Here is an 11,782-nt window from a genome sequence, read left to right as displayed (position 1 = left end):
CTCCAGCTCCTCCGCGTTTCTTCTCCCAGATCTTCATCCGGTCCTCCAGGGTAATAAACTTTCGGCGGTTCGAGTTTGGGTAGCAACTGCTCGCGCGCCCTCGTCAGTGTGTTAGCCATTTCCCTGGAAGCGTCCTTGGTGTCGAAAGCCCAGAGCAGCGAGGAAGCAGATGACCGAGTCGGCGGAAATGTCCGAGTGAACCAGCAGCGCAGCTCTCGGATGGCGCACTGGGAGTGGGACAGCTGAGCACAGACTCACTGCCCTGAGCGCAGCTGGGTCCTGTAGGCTCTGGGACTTCCCTCTCCTCACACCCAGACCCCGCAACTCGCCGTGGGCCCAGTGGCCTGTCTTCCATGCCGGCCGTTGGCGCCCGGGGTGTCCGACCGACTGTGCTGCTCCTAGGTGGGCCCCCACAATGCGTGCGCTCTAGACGCCAGCGTAGGCAAGGGAAGTTTCCTGGGCTGAGAGTGGAGAAACTCAACGGTCCCTCCCGGGCGGGCGCTGAGGCGCCGTGAGAGCACTGCATGCAACACCGCGCCGCGCTCAGCCTGGGTCTCCCTTTGGCCGTGGGGCACGCACCTGCCCTCTGCAGCAGCCAGGCTTGGACTCTCTGCCGAGGGGCTGCCCGGCCACGCGGCTTCCCCCAAAGCCTGGAGCTCGCCGACTCTTCACTACCTTTCAAAGACCGCAGCGCTCGGGCCAGCGTGGCCCAGACTCCACTGTGGAACTTCGGAGGCTGGGGTGGGCGAAGTAAACACGTTTATGGAAAAACCTGGGCTCAGGAGGTTTGCGGAAAGAGGGCTCAGCTCGTAGGTGGTTGGAAATTCCGTCCACCCTGCGAGAAAAGCAGGCGGTTCCGCACACAACATATATACACACGCGCACACACAGGGTGGGAAGGTGTGAAGCCCGCTGCTCGGGAGTTGCCCCCACTTTGATGAAAAGGAAATACGAAGCGTAGGAACAACTCTTCAGGTCACCACCCCGGGACTGTGTGTCCTGGAGGTCTGAAAGAAGAGAAAGTTCCCTCCAAATCTTCCAAATTGAGAAAAGCTGCGGAAGGAATGAGGCGGTTAGAGAGAGGGGACCGCAAGCATCCCCGTAGCTGGGGCTCAGGACTGAGCGCTAAAATGAAACCACCCCTGTAGATCCCACTAGGGAAAATGTCTTTTTAAAACCCTTGAACTCTTAGGCATTCTGCTACTTCCATGCTTGTCAAATCTACTTTGAAGCAGTTAAATAATGAAGGATATTAAACACTCTGGTCTCCGTTCCAAACTCACTCTTTAATCTTTGCGAATTTGAAATTAGAAGGAAAGGAAAAGAAGATCTGCTATCCCTGAATTATGTTTTACCAAAGGAACGAAAAATTCTATACACTTCAGCATAAATAAAATAGAAGGAATTTTATCTTAATAAAATAATATCTCGTAGCTTCTACCTGGCTCCCCAATCACTGGTTAATAACCTTTTGACAGTTTTTAGCCTTCTGCTTATATTTGTCCACTTATATTTGTTCACGATGGAGATTATTTTAATTGTCCTTCGGGGCGGCACATCCAAAGCCACCTTTTGGCGGAATACTTTTGAATTATACAGCCTCTTGGCTGCAAGATCTGCGCCCCTCAAAGGGAGGACTTGCTGGGGGGGCGGAGGGCCAAGCCAAATCCCCTCTGGCGTCTCGTCTGGGACGAAGGGCGTTTTGCTCAGGGTTGCTCACGAATATGTCTTCTAGGAAAAGGCTGTTTAAAATGAGCGTGTGTTATTCCTTTCTGTCATTCGGTCACCCTACTTCCAGAGTAGCTGAAGTGCGTTCTGCAAGTACGCTCACACAGGACCAAACTTTTAGAAGAACCTGAAAAATGTATCACTACACTTCAGATTCAATTAAGTTTCCTGGCAACGGAACAATGAACTCTACTTTTGCTAGGAATGAAGATGTTCATGTTTTGAGAAGCTAGAATCGTATTTTCCTGAATTTTTAAAATGATTATTCTTCACCCATTCCAGATGGATGCTTTATTGCTTGCCAATGGGTTGCAGATAACCACCTCTTCAACCAAGTTGGTTAACTGCTTATGAAATCTACATTGGCTCATTAAAGCTTAAATATTGGAACAAATTTCTGCTGGGACAGTCCACAGATGTCTTTGCAGTAATTACGAAACTAGTCAATTGTCACCTCTATAAACAAACCGGCTTGACAACAGCAGGCGAAAGCAGACGACACATATAGTCATAATTGGACCAAAAGTATGTACAAAACTGTCTTTTAAAGGTGTCTTTTTTTTTTTTTTTGGAGGAAGATTAGCCCTCAGCTAACTACTGCCAGTCCTCTTTTTTGCTGAGGAAGCCTGGCCCTGAGCTAATATCCGTGTCCATCTTCCTCTACTTTATATGTGGGACGCCTACCACAGCATGGCGTGCCAAGCGGTGCCATGTCTGCACCCAGGATCCTAACCCGAGAACCCCGGGCTACCAAGAAGCGGAATGTGCGAATCTAACCGCTGCGCCACCGGCCGGCCCTAAAGGGGTCTTTTAAAATATATGCTGGAGGATACAATCTAGAACTGATTGATTTTACCCTAAGAAAAAGATGGTTACGTTAAATGTGTTAAGCTGTGGAAATTAACCCAGCGAGTGCGCCAAGTGAAACTACAAAATGCCCTTTGGGTTTCTCTGCGGAGTCTTCGGGAGGCAGAGAACCAGTTGTCCTAACACTATAAGGAAAAGTGGCACCAAGAAGGAAGGGGGTGACGTTGTGTTTGTGTGTGAGTTTTGAACTGAGTCAACTTTGGCTCTGTCTCTGTAGCAGGGAAACCTCGAGCAAACCTGTGCCTTTAAGACTCAGTTGCTATCTAAACACGAGTAAACAGAGCGGACCATTAGCGGGCGCCGGGCGCGGAGGCGGAGCCAAGGCGCAGAAGGCCAGGCTCCGCCGCAGGACGCCCGCCCGAAGGGGAGGCGGGGCCGCTACTAAAGCCCTGGACTCCCGGCCGCGAGCAGCCTGGGGAGGGACGCGGGCGGGGACAGAGCTCGGCGCGCTCGCTGCTGGAGGGTGATGGCCCTGCGAAGCTGCAGGCTCCGACCTCACCCGGAGTCGGCGGCCAGAGTCTTGCGGAGGCGTGGGGTCCCGGGCGATCGCTGAGCGCAGGCTGCAAGCACTGCGGGTCGTTACACAATCCACGTCCACAGACTCGGACGAAGGCTCTGGTTTTGCTCCTCGTCGTCCTCCAGATCATGTCCGCAGCTCCCGGGACTCCGCGCGGAAAAAGAAGTTTGCCCGGCGTGGATCCAATGACCTTTCCAAGCTGTGCGCCTCACTGCCTGGACCGGGTCTGAGAGGCGCTGCCCAGGCGGACCTTTCCGCAGGAGGTGAGTGTCCGCTCTGGGAAGGGGCTGCAGCCGCCCTAAGGAAGGAGGGGTGCAGGGGTTTCAGGGGGCGCTCAGATTCTCGATCCAGCGTGCCACAAGTTCAGAAATAGTGAAAAGAAATCGTAGGGATGCAATCCCGAGGCATTGTGTTTCTCACTGTATCGGATCCCAGGCACGCAAGTCTCAGCTAACCGCCCAACGACACACGCTTTTATGTACTGTTTTTAGTTTTGTTTCGCAACATTTAATCTAAGCATTCAGCTGATCGACGGACGCTGAAATAAAACTCCACAAACCCCATTGTGTTTCGGACCCTGCCATAGAATTCCTGGTCCCCCAGTCCGGGGGCAGCCGCGGCAGCGCAGTGCGGACGGGCCGGGACGCACAGTGCTTGCCAAGCCAGCGCGTTTCAAGAGGGAAATAATAGTTCAATCCTAGGTAACTCTCCAACTTTGTGCAGGCCTTTTGATTTTCCTCCCACCCTCCAGTCCTGGAGAAGAGGGCAAAAGGCAAATTCCCACAGGGTTTAAACCCTTGGACTCCCGAGAAATAGCGACAGAGAAAGGAATTGCGGTTGTAGGAACAAGGAGGGAGAAGAAGGTGTTTGTGGAGGGAGCGCTGGATCTGTTTCCCTACCTGTTAGCAGAGAACAAAAGAGGGCTGGCCTTTCCCGGAGCTTAACGGCGCAGACAGCTACTTTCTCTGCTAAACAAACTGCAGTCCCGAGCAGAACAAAAAAATTACTCACGCTGGGGGAGCGAGGGAGCAGAAAGAAACAGAACCCAGATTATGCGGAAGGCATCTTAATTTAATTAACTCCTTGGGAAGGCAGAGGCGCTGCGAAGGGGCAGGAACTTAGCGGCGGTTTTCTCTGTTCACCTGATCCAGTCTGGCCATTTTCATTTGTTTTTAAAAATGATCTCCTTAGATCCACTTGGACTATTGCTCTCTGATTTATGTAAAATTCCACTGTGGCTTGGGCTGAAATTCAGCGAGCATATCGATCCATCCGTCATTTCTCTCAGACACCAGCACAGGTTTTAGCAGATGATCCCTGACTGTGTATTATTTTTAGATAATTCAGTGTAATAATACCATTACTAAAGAGCCAAATTCTTTATCAAATTACCACGTAACTTTTTTCTCCAATGTTTTGAAATCTTCACTGAACTGAAATTAGTATGTACACATCTCACTTCTTGACAGCCAGTGAACTAAATTTTACGAAACTTCTGTGCATGCCTAGAAATTCCTGTTGAAGAAGACTGATGAAAGAAAACTAGTTTCTGCTCCACTGATATATTTATGTCTTTTCATTGGTTTAAGTTTCTTTCCTTGCAAAATTAAAAGTAACCAATGGTCCGAAACGGGATGGAGGAGAAATGACAGCAGATGATGATGGCTCTTACTGCCTGAAACTGAGTATAGGAACTACATGCTCAACTCTAGTCAAAACGAAAGTACTTTAGATCTCTGCATTGACTTAAAATATCTTTTGACATATATCTCCAGCAACTCAGTGGGAGAGTGGAAATCTAAACTCCCTTATTATTTATGGCGAAAGTGTTTGGTGGGTATTTAGTGTTGTTCTGTTTGTAAAAGGGTTTCAGAAGTTACCAGTGGTTTGCTTTTCCTCTGTGAAGAAACTATCTGTCCTGCAAATTAACACAAATATATGCTATGAAATAGCACTTCTGTGCCACCATGAAGCTGAATTATAATAGAGTGGCTAATTTTTGTGTTATAAATCTTTGGGAGAAAAGGGAAGGAAGATGGCACTCAACTTGCTGCTGGAAGAATTAATATGTAACCTTTATGGCAGAGTTCACTTTGTGCATTTGGAATCAAAATCACAGGTCATGGTATTCCTTCAATTGACAACAACCCCCACACACACCCACACCCACACCCACACCACTTGGTGGGAGTTGTACTTTGCCTCCTGTATTTATTTCTAAGAAGTCTAGTCTGGGAATACACCCAAATAGTAATTTCAGTTTCCTCTCTATGGGGGAGGCTGCTTCTTAACACTAGGGGAAAAAGAATATTTTGAGTCTCTGTAAAAGCCTCATTATGCAAAAAGAAGGAAATAAAGGTGTAATTTATTATTCTCAATGGAAGAGGAAATAATCAAATAGATTACCAGGGATGTTAGTAGAATCCTTTTTTGGTCCTCTTTAGCAGAGGGCTTGTTGCCACTGAACAAAAATGAATCGTGATTTGTGGTGGGAAAGTTTATTACTAATGGAGGTTTACAGTCTCGGTTGAATGGTCTAAGACCCTCTGACTCTTACACACCTCTCATTAACTCCCGGCCTGAACTCCCAGACCGCATACCACCAGGCAGAAGCGGTTCATTAATAAATCCCTGTCTCCGAGCCTTTCCTAACAGAGGGGGAGGGAGGGAAGGTGTGGGCCTCACCGAGGCAGCCAGATTCTGCCTTGCCAGAGCGCTGTGTCATTAACGCAGGCCCTTAAGTCTACCCTCAGATGGAGCCACAGGCGACACTTCACAACACCCTAGAGAAGAAAATTCAGGCTCAGAAAAGGGTGGGTGGGGAGGGAAGGCTGGACAAACTCCCACCTTCCTGCTGTGTTCAAAAGCCAGGCTTAAAGGTTGATGGCTCAGGCTGGCCTGTCTGCCCCTCTCCAGGGAAAGCGCTTAGCTGTGAGTCTCGCACCTGGAGGAGCCGCCCTCAGAGAGAGGGAAGGCCCAGGCCCGCCGAGCTGGCAGAACCCGCTGCTGAAAAGGGCTAGCAGACAGAGAAGGTGGGCCCACTCAGAATGCAGGTGAGGTGCCCTGGGGAGCCTGAGTCTGAAAGCAGACCCCTGTGTTGCCACTGGGGGCGCGGGGAGAGGAGAGTGCGTGAGCCCTGCTTAGGCCCAGGCCGCAGACCCCGCGCCGGGCTTCCCAGTGGCAGGAGCGCCGCCGCACACACCTCCAGGCAGATAAACAAGCTTCCTCCAGGCCGGCTGGGCCTCACTGTACCCGGCCCGCTGCGGTTCCGCTGCTGCTCCTTCCCTTTCTCTCCCCAGGGAGCCCTCTCTTCTCTCCTTTCCTGTCTTCTCTAGTCCTGGGGCCTCCCCAATGTAGAAGCCGCTCCTGGTGCCAGGTCAGGAAGCCTCTCGGGCCTCCGGAGAGCTTGGCACTCAGTTTGGGAGAAGGGGTTCTGGCCTCATGGACGTTCTCCGCTCACTCCCCCCCCCCCCCACCCCTCCGGCAGCCTGAACCATCTGGAAGGGATCTTGGTGGGGGGTGGGAGGGGATGGCCCCTGGGAAGGAGGAGGGGGCGATTCCAGGCCGAACCCGGCCCCCGAGGTGTCACTTTTCTTTCCTGCGGCCCGTCACCGCTGATAAATGGCACTGGGGCAGAGGAAGGAAAAAGAAAACCTCCGAGGTCAGCGCGGGGCGAGGCGGGTCCCTCCGAGGGCCCTCGGCCCAGGAGCACGAAGCGCGCCCGGCTGCGCTCAGGCACCCCCGGCATGGCCAGGGTAAACGCGGGAAAGGCGGCCGCAGGGCAGGGCAGCCAGCTCGGGACGCAGCGTGAGGAGCCGCCGCACAGGGGCTGAGCCCGGCCCTCAAGCCCCGGACCCACACCCCGTCATTCCGCGGGGAGCTCTGAGGCGCCGCGGCTGTAGAAGCGCGGTCCCCGGCCTGCGGGTGTTGGCGTCGCGGGCTGCAGCGGTTGGTCGAGCTTCGCCGGACAGGGTGTGGGTGGGTCGGCTGGACTGGGTGCTGTCTGTACCGGAACCCCCTGCTCGGGTCTTTCTCCCCAGGCCGGGTCTTCCGCTCCGTGCGTGCCCGGAATCCGACCTTTCCGTGGGCGCCCAGAGGAGCCGCAGGGGCGCCCCGCTCGCCAGGGGACCACTTCCTGCCCTGCCTGACACCCTGGCCCCGGAGCCGATCTCGGCGCGGACTCATTGGGCGGGCGCTACGCAGTTTCCTCACCATTCCTTTTGGGGACCCCGGAGCAGGGTAGGGAGGAGGACTTAGAAAGAAGGTGTGGTAACCCTGCGCCGGCGCCAAGGGGCGGACCAGGCCGGCTTGGGAATAGTCACGACTCTCCCTCTCTTCCCCTGCCATTTTTAGGGTTCTCTCTGCGTGCTGTTGTCTCTTTGGGTTTTCGCCGGAGCCCCACGCCCACCCGCCTCTGAGTCCTGGAAGAAAGGGGCGGCTCCCTTCGCCCCCCAGCGCCCCGGAAAATGGGGAGCAAGGCTCTGCCAGCGCCCATCCCGCTCCACCCGTCGCTGCAGCTCACCAATTACTCCTTCCTACAGGCCGTGAACACCTTCCCTGCCGCAGTGGACCACCTGCAGGGCCTGTACGGTCTCAGCGCCGTGCAGACCATGCACATGAACCACTGGACGCTGGGGTACCCCAACGTGCACGAGATCACCCGGTCCACCATCACCGAGATGGCGGCGGCGCAGGGCCTCGTAGACGCGCGCTTCCCTTTCCCGGCTCTGCCCTTTACCACCCACCTCTTCCACCCCAAGCAGGGAGCCATTGCCCACGTCATCCCAGCCCTGCACAAGGACCGGCCGCGTTTTGACTTTGCCAACTTGGCCGTGGCCGCCACGCAAGAAGACCCCCCTAAGATGGGAGACCTGACCAAGCTGAGCCCGGGGCTGGGTAGCCCCATCTCGGGCCTCAGTAAATTGACTCCGGACAGAAAGCCCTCCCGAGGGAGGTTGCCCTCCAAAACGAAAAAAGAGTTTATCTGCAAGTTTTGCGGCAGACACTTTACCAAATCCTACAACTTACTCATCCACGAGAGGACCCACACGGACGAGAGGCCATACACGTGTGACATCTGCCACAAGGCCTTCCGGAGGCAAGATCATCTGCGGGATCACAGGTGAGGTGGAGAAAGAGGTTGGCCGGAGAAAGGAAGGAGAATTTCTCCAGAATACTGAGTCCTGATAGACATTCCAAGTGTCACTAAAATCCCCTCTGAACTAGCATATACCCCCAAAGGCCCTCCGAGCCAGCAACAACTAACCCCCAATATTTACCTTTCTACTCAACCTGCCCCCGCTGCGTTCTTGTTTGGGACGCAGGAAGGCCTTTCCCCATCCTTAAGCAGTTAAAATCTGAGTTGGCCTCGGTCCTGGAATCTGTTTCCCAGTTTCCTCCGGGTTGCCATTGCGGGGTGGCGCAGGTAAAGCCGAGGGACCCCGAAGACCTTCCCACTGCGGTCCCGGTCCTGGCTGCGCTCAGACCGTTTCTGGAAATCTACACCGGCCATCTGCGCCGCGTTCCTTCCGTTCCCCACCACCCCATCCCCAGGTGCGCCCCAGAGCCTGCCATGGCAACCCTTGTTTTAAAGTTATTTGCGTGGGTCTTGAGATCACTGAATTTAGAAACAACTTCCCGCCTCCCCTCCATGACCTTAAACTCTGCATTAATAAACGACCATTGAAAAAATACTGTAGCGTAAGTGTTTTCACCCGGTAAAAACTTCCCAGGAGTGGGGGTGGGGGTATGTTCTCTCCGGACTCTACTTGCTGTTCCCCCGGGGGGACTTCTGTACCGATCCTCCGCGGCTGTTAAGGGATTCGCTAAAATCAGTCCCCCTAAACTCAGCCTTGCCTTACATCCTGATTTGGCCAGTTTAAATCCCATAGAAAACCGTAGAGGCCAGGAAGGGCTCGTTCGGAGCGATTTCGAGCTCCAGAGTACGCCGCAGAGGGCGATCAAGTGTAGACACAGCCGGCGTCCGGTGAATGTTTTGAAGAGTCAGTTACTTGAAGTTAACCAGAAACAGAATTATACAGCGAAAAAAATGCAGTCTAAAATCATAAATAATGGGAATCCTGTTTCTTTTGTCCTTTCACGACTTCATTTTGAGTAATTGTCAAGAGAAACTCCTCACCGTGGTTTTAAAGCTATTTCAATGAAGCCTTCTATTGATTTTCAGGTATATCCATTCCAAAGAGAAACCCTTCAAATGTCAGGAGTGTGGGAAAGGATTTTGTCAGTCTAGAACTCTCGCAGTTCACAAAACTTTACATATGCAGGTAAGTTTGTTTTCTTGTTTAAAAACAGTTACTGGTTCTGTTTTATCATTTTTGCTCTACAAAAGGTGTTCAATGGCAGGGTCTTTCTCTTAAAAGGCTCCATTTAGACGTTTTCTAGGTGGGGAAAGCAGCTCTCTTGAGTTTTTGTCATACATAAAATTAATCTTATTTAACATAAACATTTTAATATTTTTCTTAAAGAACAGGCCACTCTCTTTATTCTAAATCCTAATTTTAGAATTATTATTTTTTTCACCTGCCCTGCATTTAAAGCTTTCATGTTTGGGAGGAAATAAAGGTAATTTTGATAATAGAGGCATGGTGAAATCCCATACGATCTCTCTCCCAGGGGCCTCATAATTTGTAGTTTTCAGAACATTGAGGAATAGTTTAATTTTCCAGCAAAGAGGAGTCTTATTACCCGGGAGAATGTCGTTCCTTAAGAGAGGATTAGAGTTTTTCCTTCCTCCTTTTCCTGCCTGTGACATGGTGATGAAATGTAAAGAGCTGGAAATCACAAAGCCCACCACAGTGGCCACCGGCAGCTATCGGGGTAATGGGGCCTCTGTGTGTGTCTGCGCGTGTGTTTTCGTGATTGGAGGACTGGCAGCACAGATTTGTTCCTGCAAGTCCTCTTTTGTTGTCGTGCTCATATTATGTTAACGCTTGTGATACCGATAAGACAGAAACTATTGAGAAAGGTGCAGTGGTGGTGTGAAGGATTAATCCTTTGCTTGCTTCACATCTGAACAGGAATCTCCACACAAATGTCCCACATGTGGAAGAACCTTTAATCAGAGAAGTAATCTGAAAACTCACCTTCTCACCCATACAGACATCAAGCCCTACAGCTGCGAGCAGTGCGGCAAAGTGTTCAGGCGAAACTGTGATCTGCGGCGGCACAGCCTGACTCACACTCCGCGGCAGGACTTCTAGAGAAGCCCAGGATCTGTCCCGTGCCGCCGCTGCTCCCCTCCCCAGACACCTCTCCTCGCCTGCCCCCGCCCCCACCGGGGGTTCCACCCCCAATCCTTCACTGACCCCAGCGCTTCCCCTGCTGCAGCCGCACCTGCAGCTGCAGGGAGTTAATTCTTCCCAAGGACTGGGGACTGTAGAAAGCCACACAGTACATCCCTTCACCAAGAGCATATGCTAGTTTCTTGTAGATATTCACAGCTCATTTTAGAGCTCTGTACATAGTGTCGTGGGTCTTTGTTTTGTTTTCGTATCTTGTTGGATGCACCTAGATATGGAAAATGGAAGCCAAATTTATTTTTAAAGACTGTATTTTCAAAATAAAACTTTTTCTTGTCTGTTTCAACACTTCCACAAAAGTGTCTTGCTACTTAACTTCTATTTTTCATCTGGATTCTGGAAGAGTGGGATGCCTCTAAAATATTTGATATGGAAGGGAATTCTTTATCCCTAGGGTATCAAAATAAGACTTCTCAGTTTTTTTGAATTGGATGATTGTACTGTCTTTTTGTTTTTCTAAGATATTAAAATTGATACCCCTGAGGCTTTACCCCCTTTTGTTTATTATAGTTCCTTGTGTGTTATTCCTTCAGATAAAAGCAATATAATAATCATTATTAATAACATGCAACTCCAGTACTGACCCACTTGAAAGCACAAGGTGGGAGGAAACATAAGAAAAAAGAAGAGAAGAGAACTTCTCACCACTTCATTTTTTAAAAGTCCTTGACCCATTGTCAAAGTTTATGATGGGCAACTTCTCATACCATTAGACTTTGAACACTATGATTTATCACTATAGACAGGGATTTTATCCTGCCTTCAGGGGAAAAGTCTAAAATCCTCCTAGAACAGTGCAGGAAGGTCCAATCTTCGGAAGATGGGACACAAGAGGAGAAAGGTGAAACTGCTTAGCTCTGTTTGCACAAAATATTTCTTTCCAAGGGTGGAGATCCTTTCTTCTAGAAGGTCAGATTTCTCTGCAAAGAAAATTGAGTTAGGTCACTAGCCAGGTTTCTGTCACTGGTTGGCCTTTTGTCCCTAGGAAAATGCCAGAAGTATAGGTTACTCTGTGTACAGAGCTCATGGCAAATATGTTGTCACCTTCTGAGGCATTTCTACCTTTCCCAAGTGGTTCCTGGGGAATATGACACTAGTGTAATGACAACCCTGTGTAGGATTTGGGTGGAAAGCTTTGGATACAGATAAACAGTAGTACTCTGCAGATCCTGGAAGGGAAATAACTGAAGTTAAAGAGGGAACATCAGAGGAACCTGTGGCCCAGTAGCCCAGGAGATTCTCACAAACTTTAATACTGAACAACAGGGTGAATTAGGTATTGTCAGATTTTTTTCTTTTGTATACTTGTGTGGGGATGGTGTGTTTCATCTTCAAGGTGATACCAGGCAAC

General features: G+C 50.8%; 1 protein-coding gene across 1 annotated transcript; it reads left to right on the top strand.

Annotated features, from left to right (window-relative positions):
* The first annotated feature begins 6,692 nt into the window (after window positions 1-6,692).
* Window positions 6,693-10,863, top strand: OSR2 (odd-skipped related transciption factor 2). Its single transcript, XM_046641577.1, is given in 5 exon segments — window positions 6,693-6,867; window positions 7,466-7,553; window positions 7,556-8,234; window positions 9,297-9,396; window positions 10,150-10,863. Coding segments are annotated over 5 exon segments (1,059 nt in total). The 5' UTR covers window positions 6,693-6,858; the 3' UTR covers window positions 10,333-10,863.
* Window positions 10,864-11,782: the final 919 nt, after the last annotated feature.

Source organism: Equus quagga, chromosome 16 (assembly GCF_021613505.1).
Source record: "Equus quagga isolate Etosha38 chromosome 16, UCLA_HA_Equagga_1.0, whole genome shotgun sequence".
Lineage (NCBI taxonomy): Eukaryota > Metazoa > Chordata > Mammalia > Perissodactyla > Equidae > Equus > Equus quagga.
Note: the sequence above shows the minus strand (reverse complement) of the source record. Positions and strands in the feature narration are given on the sequence as shown.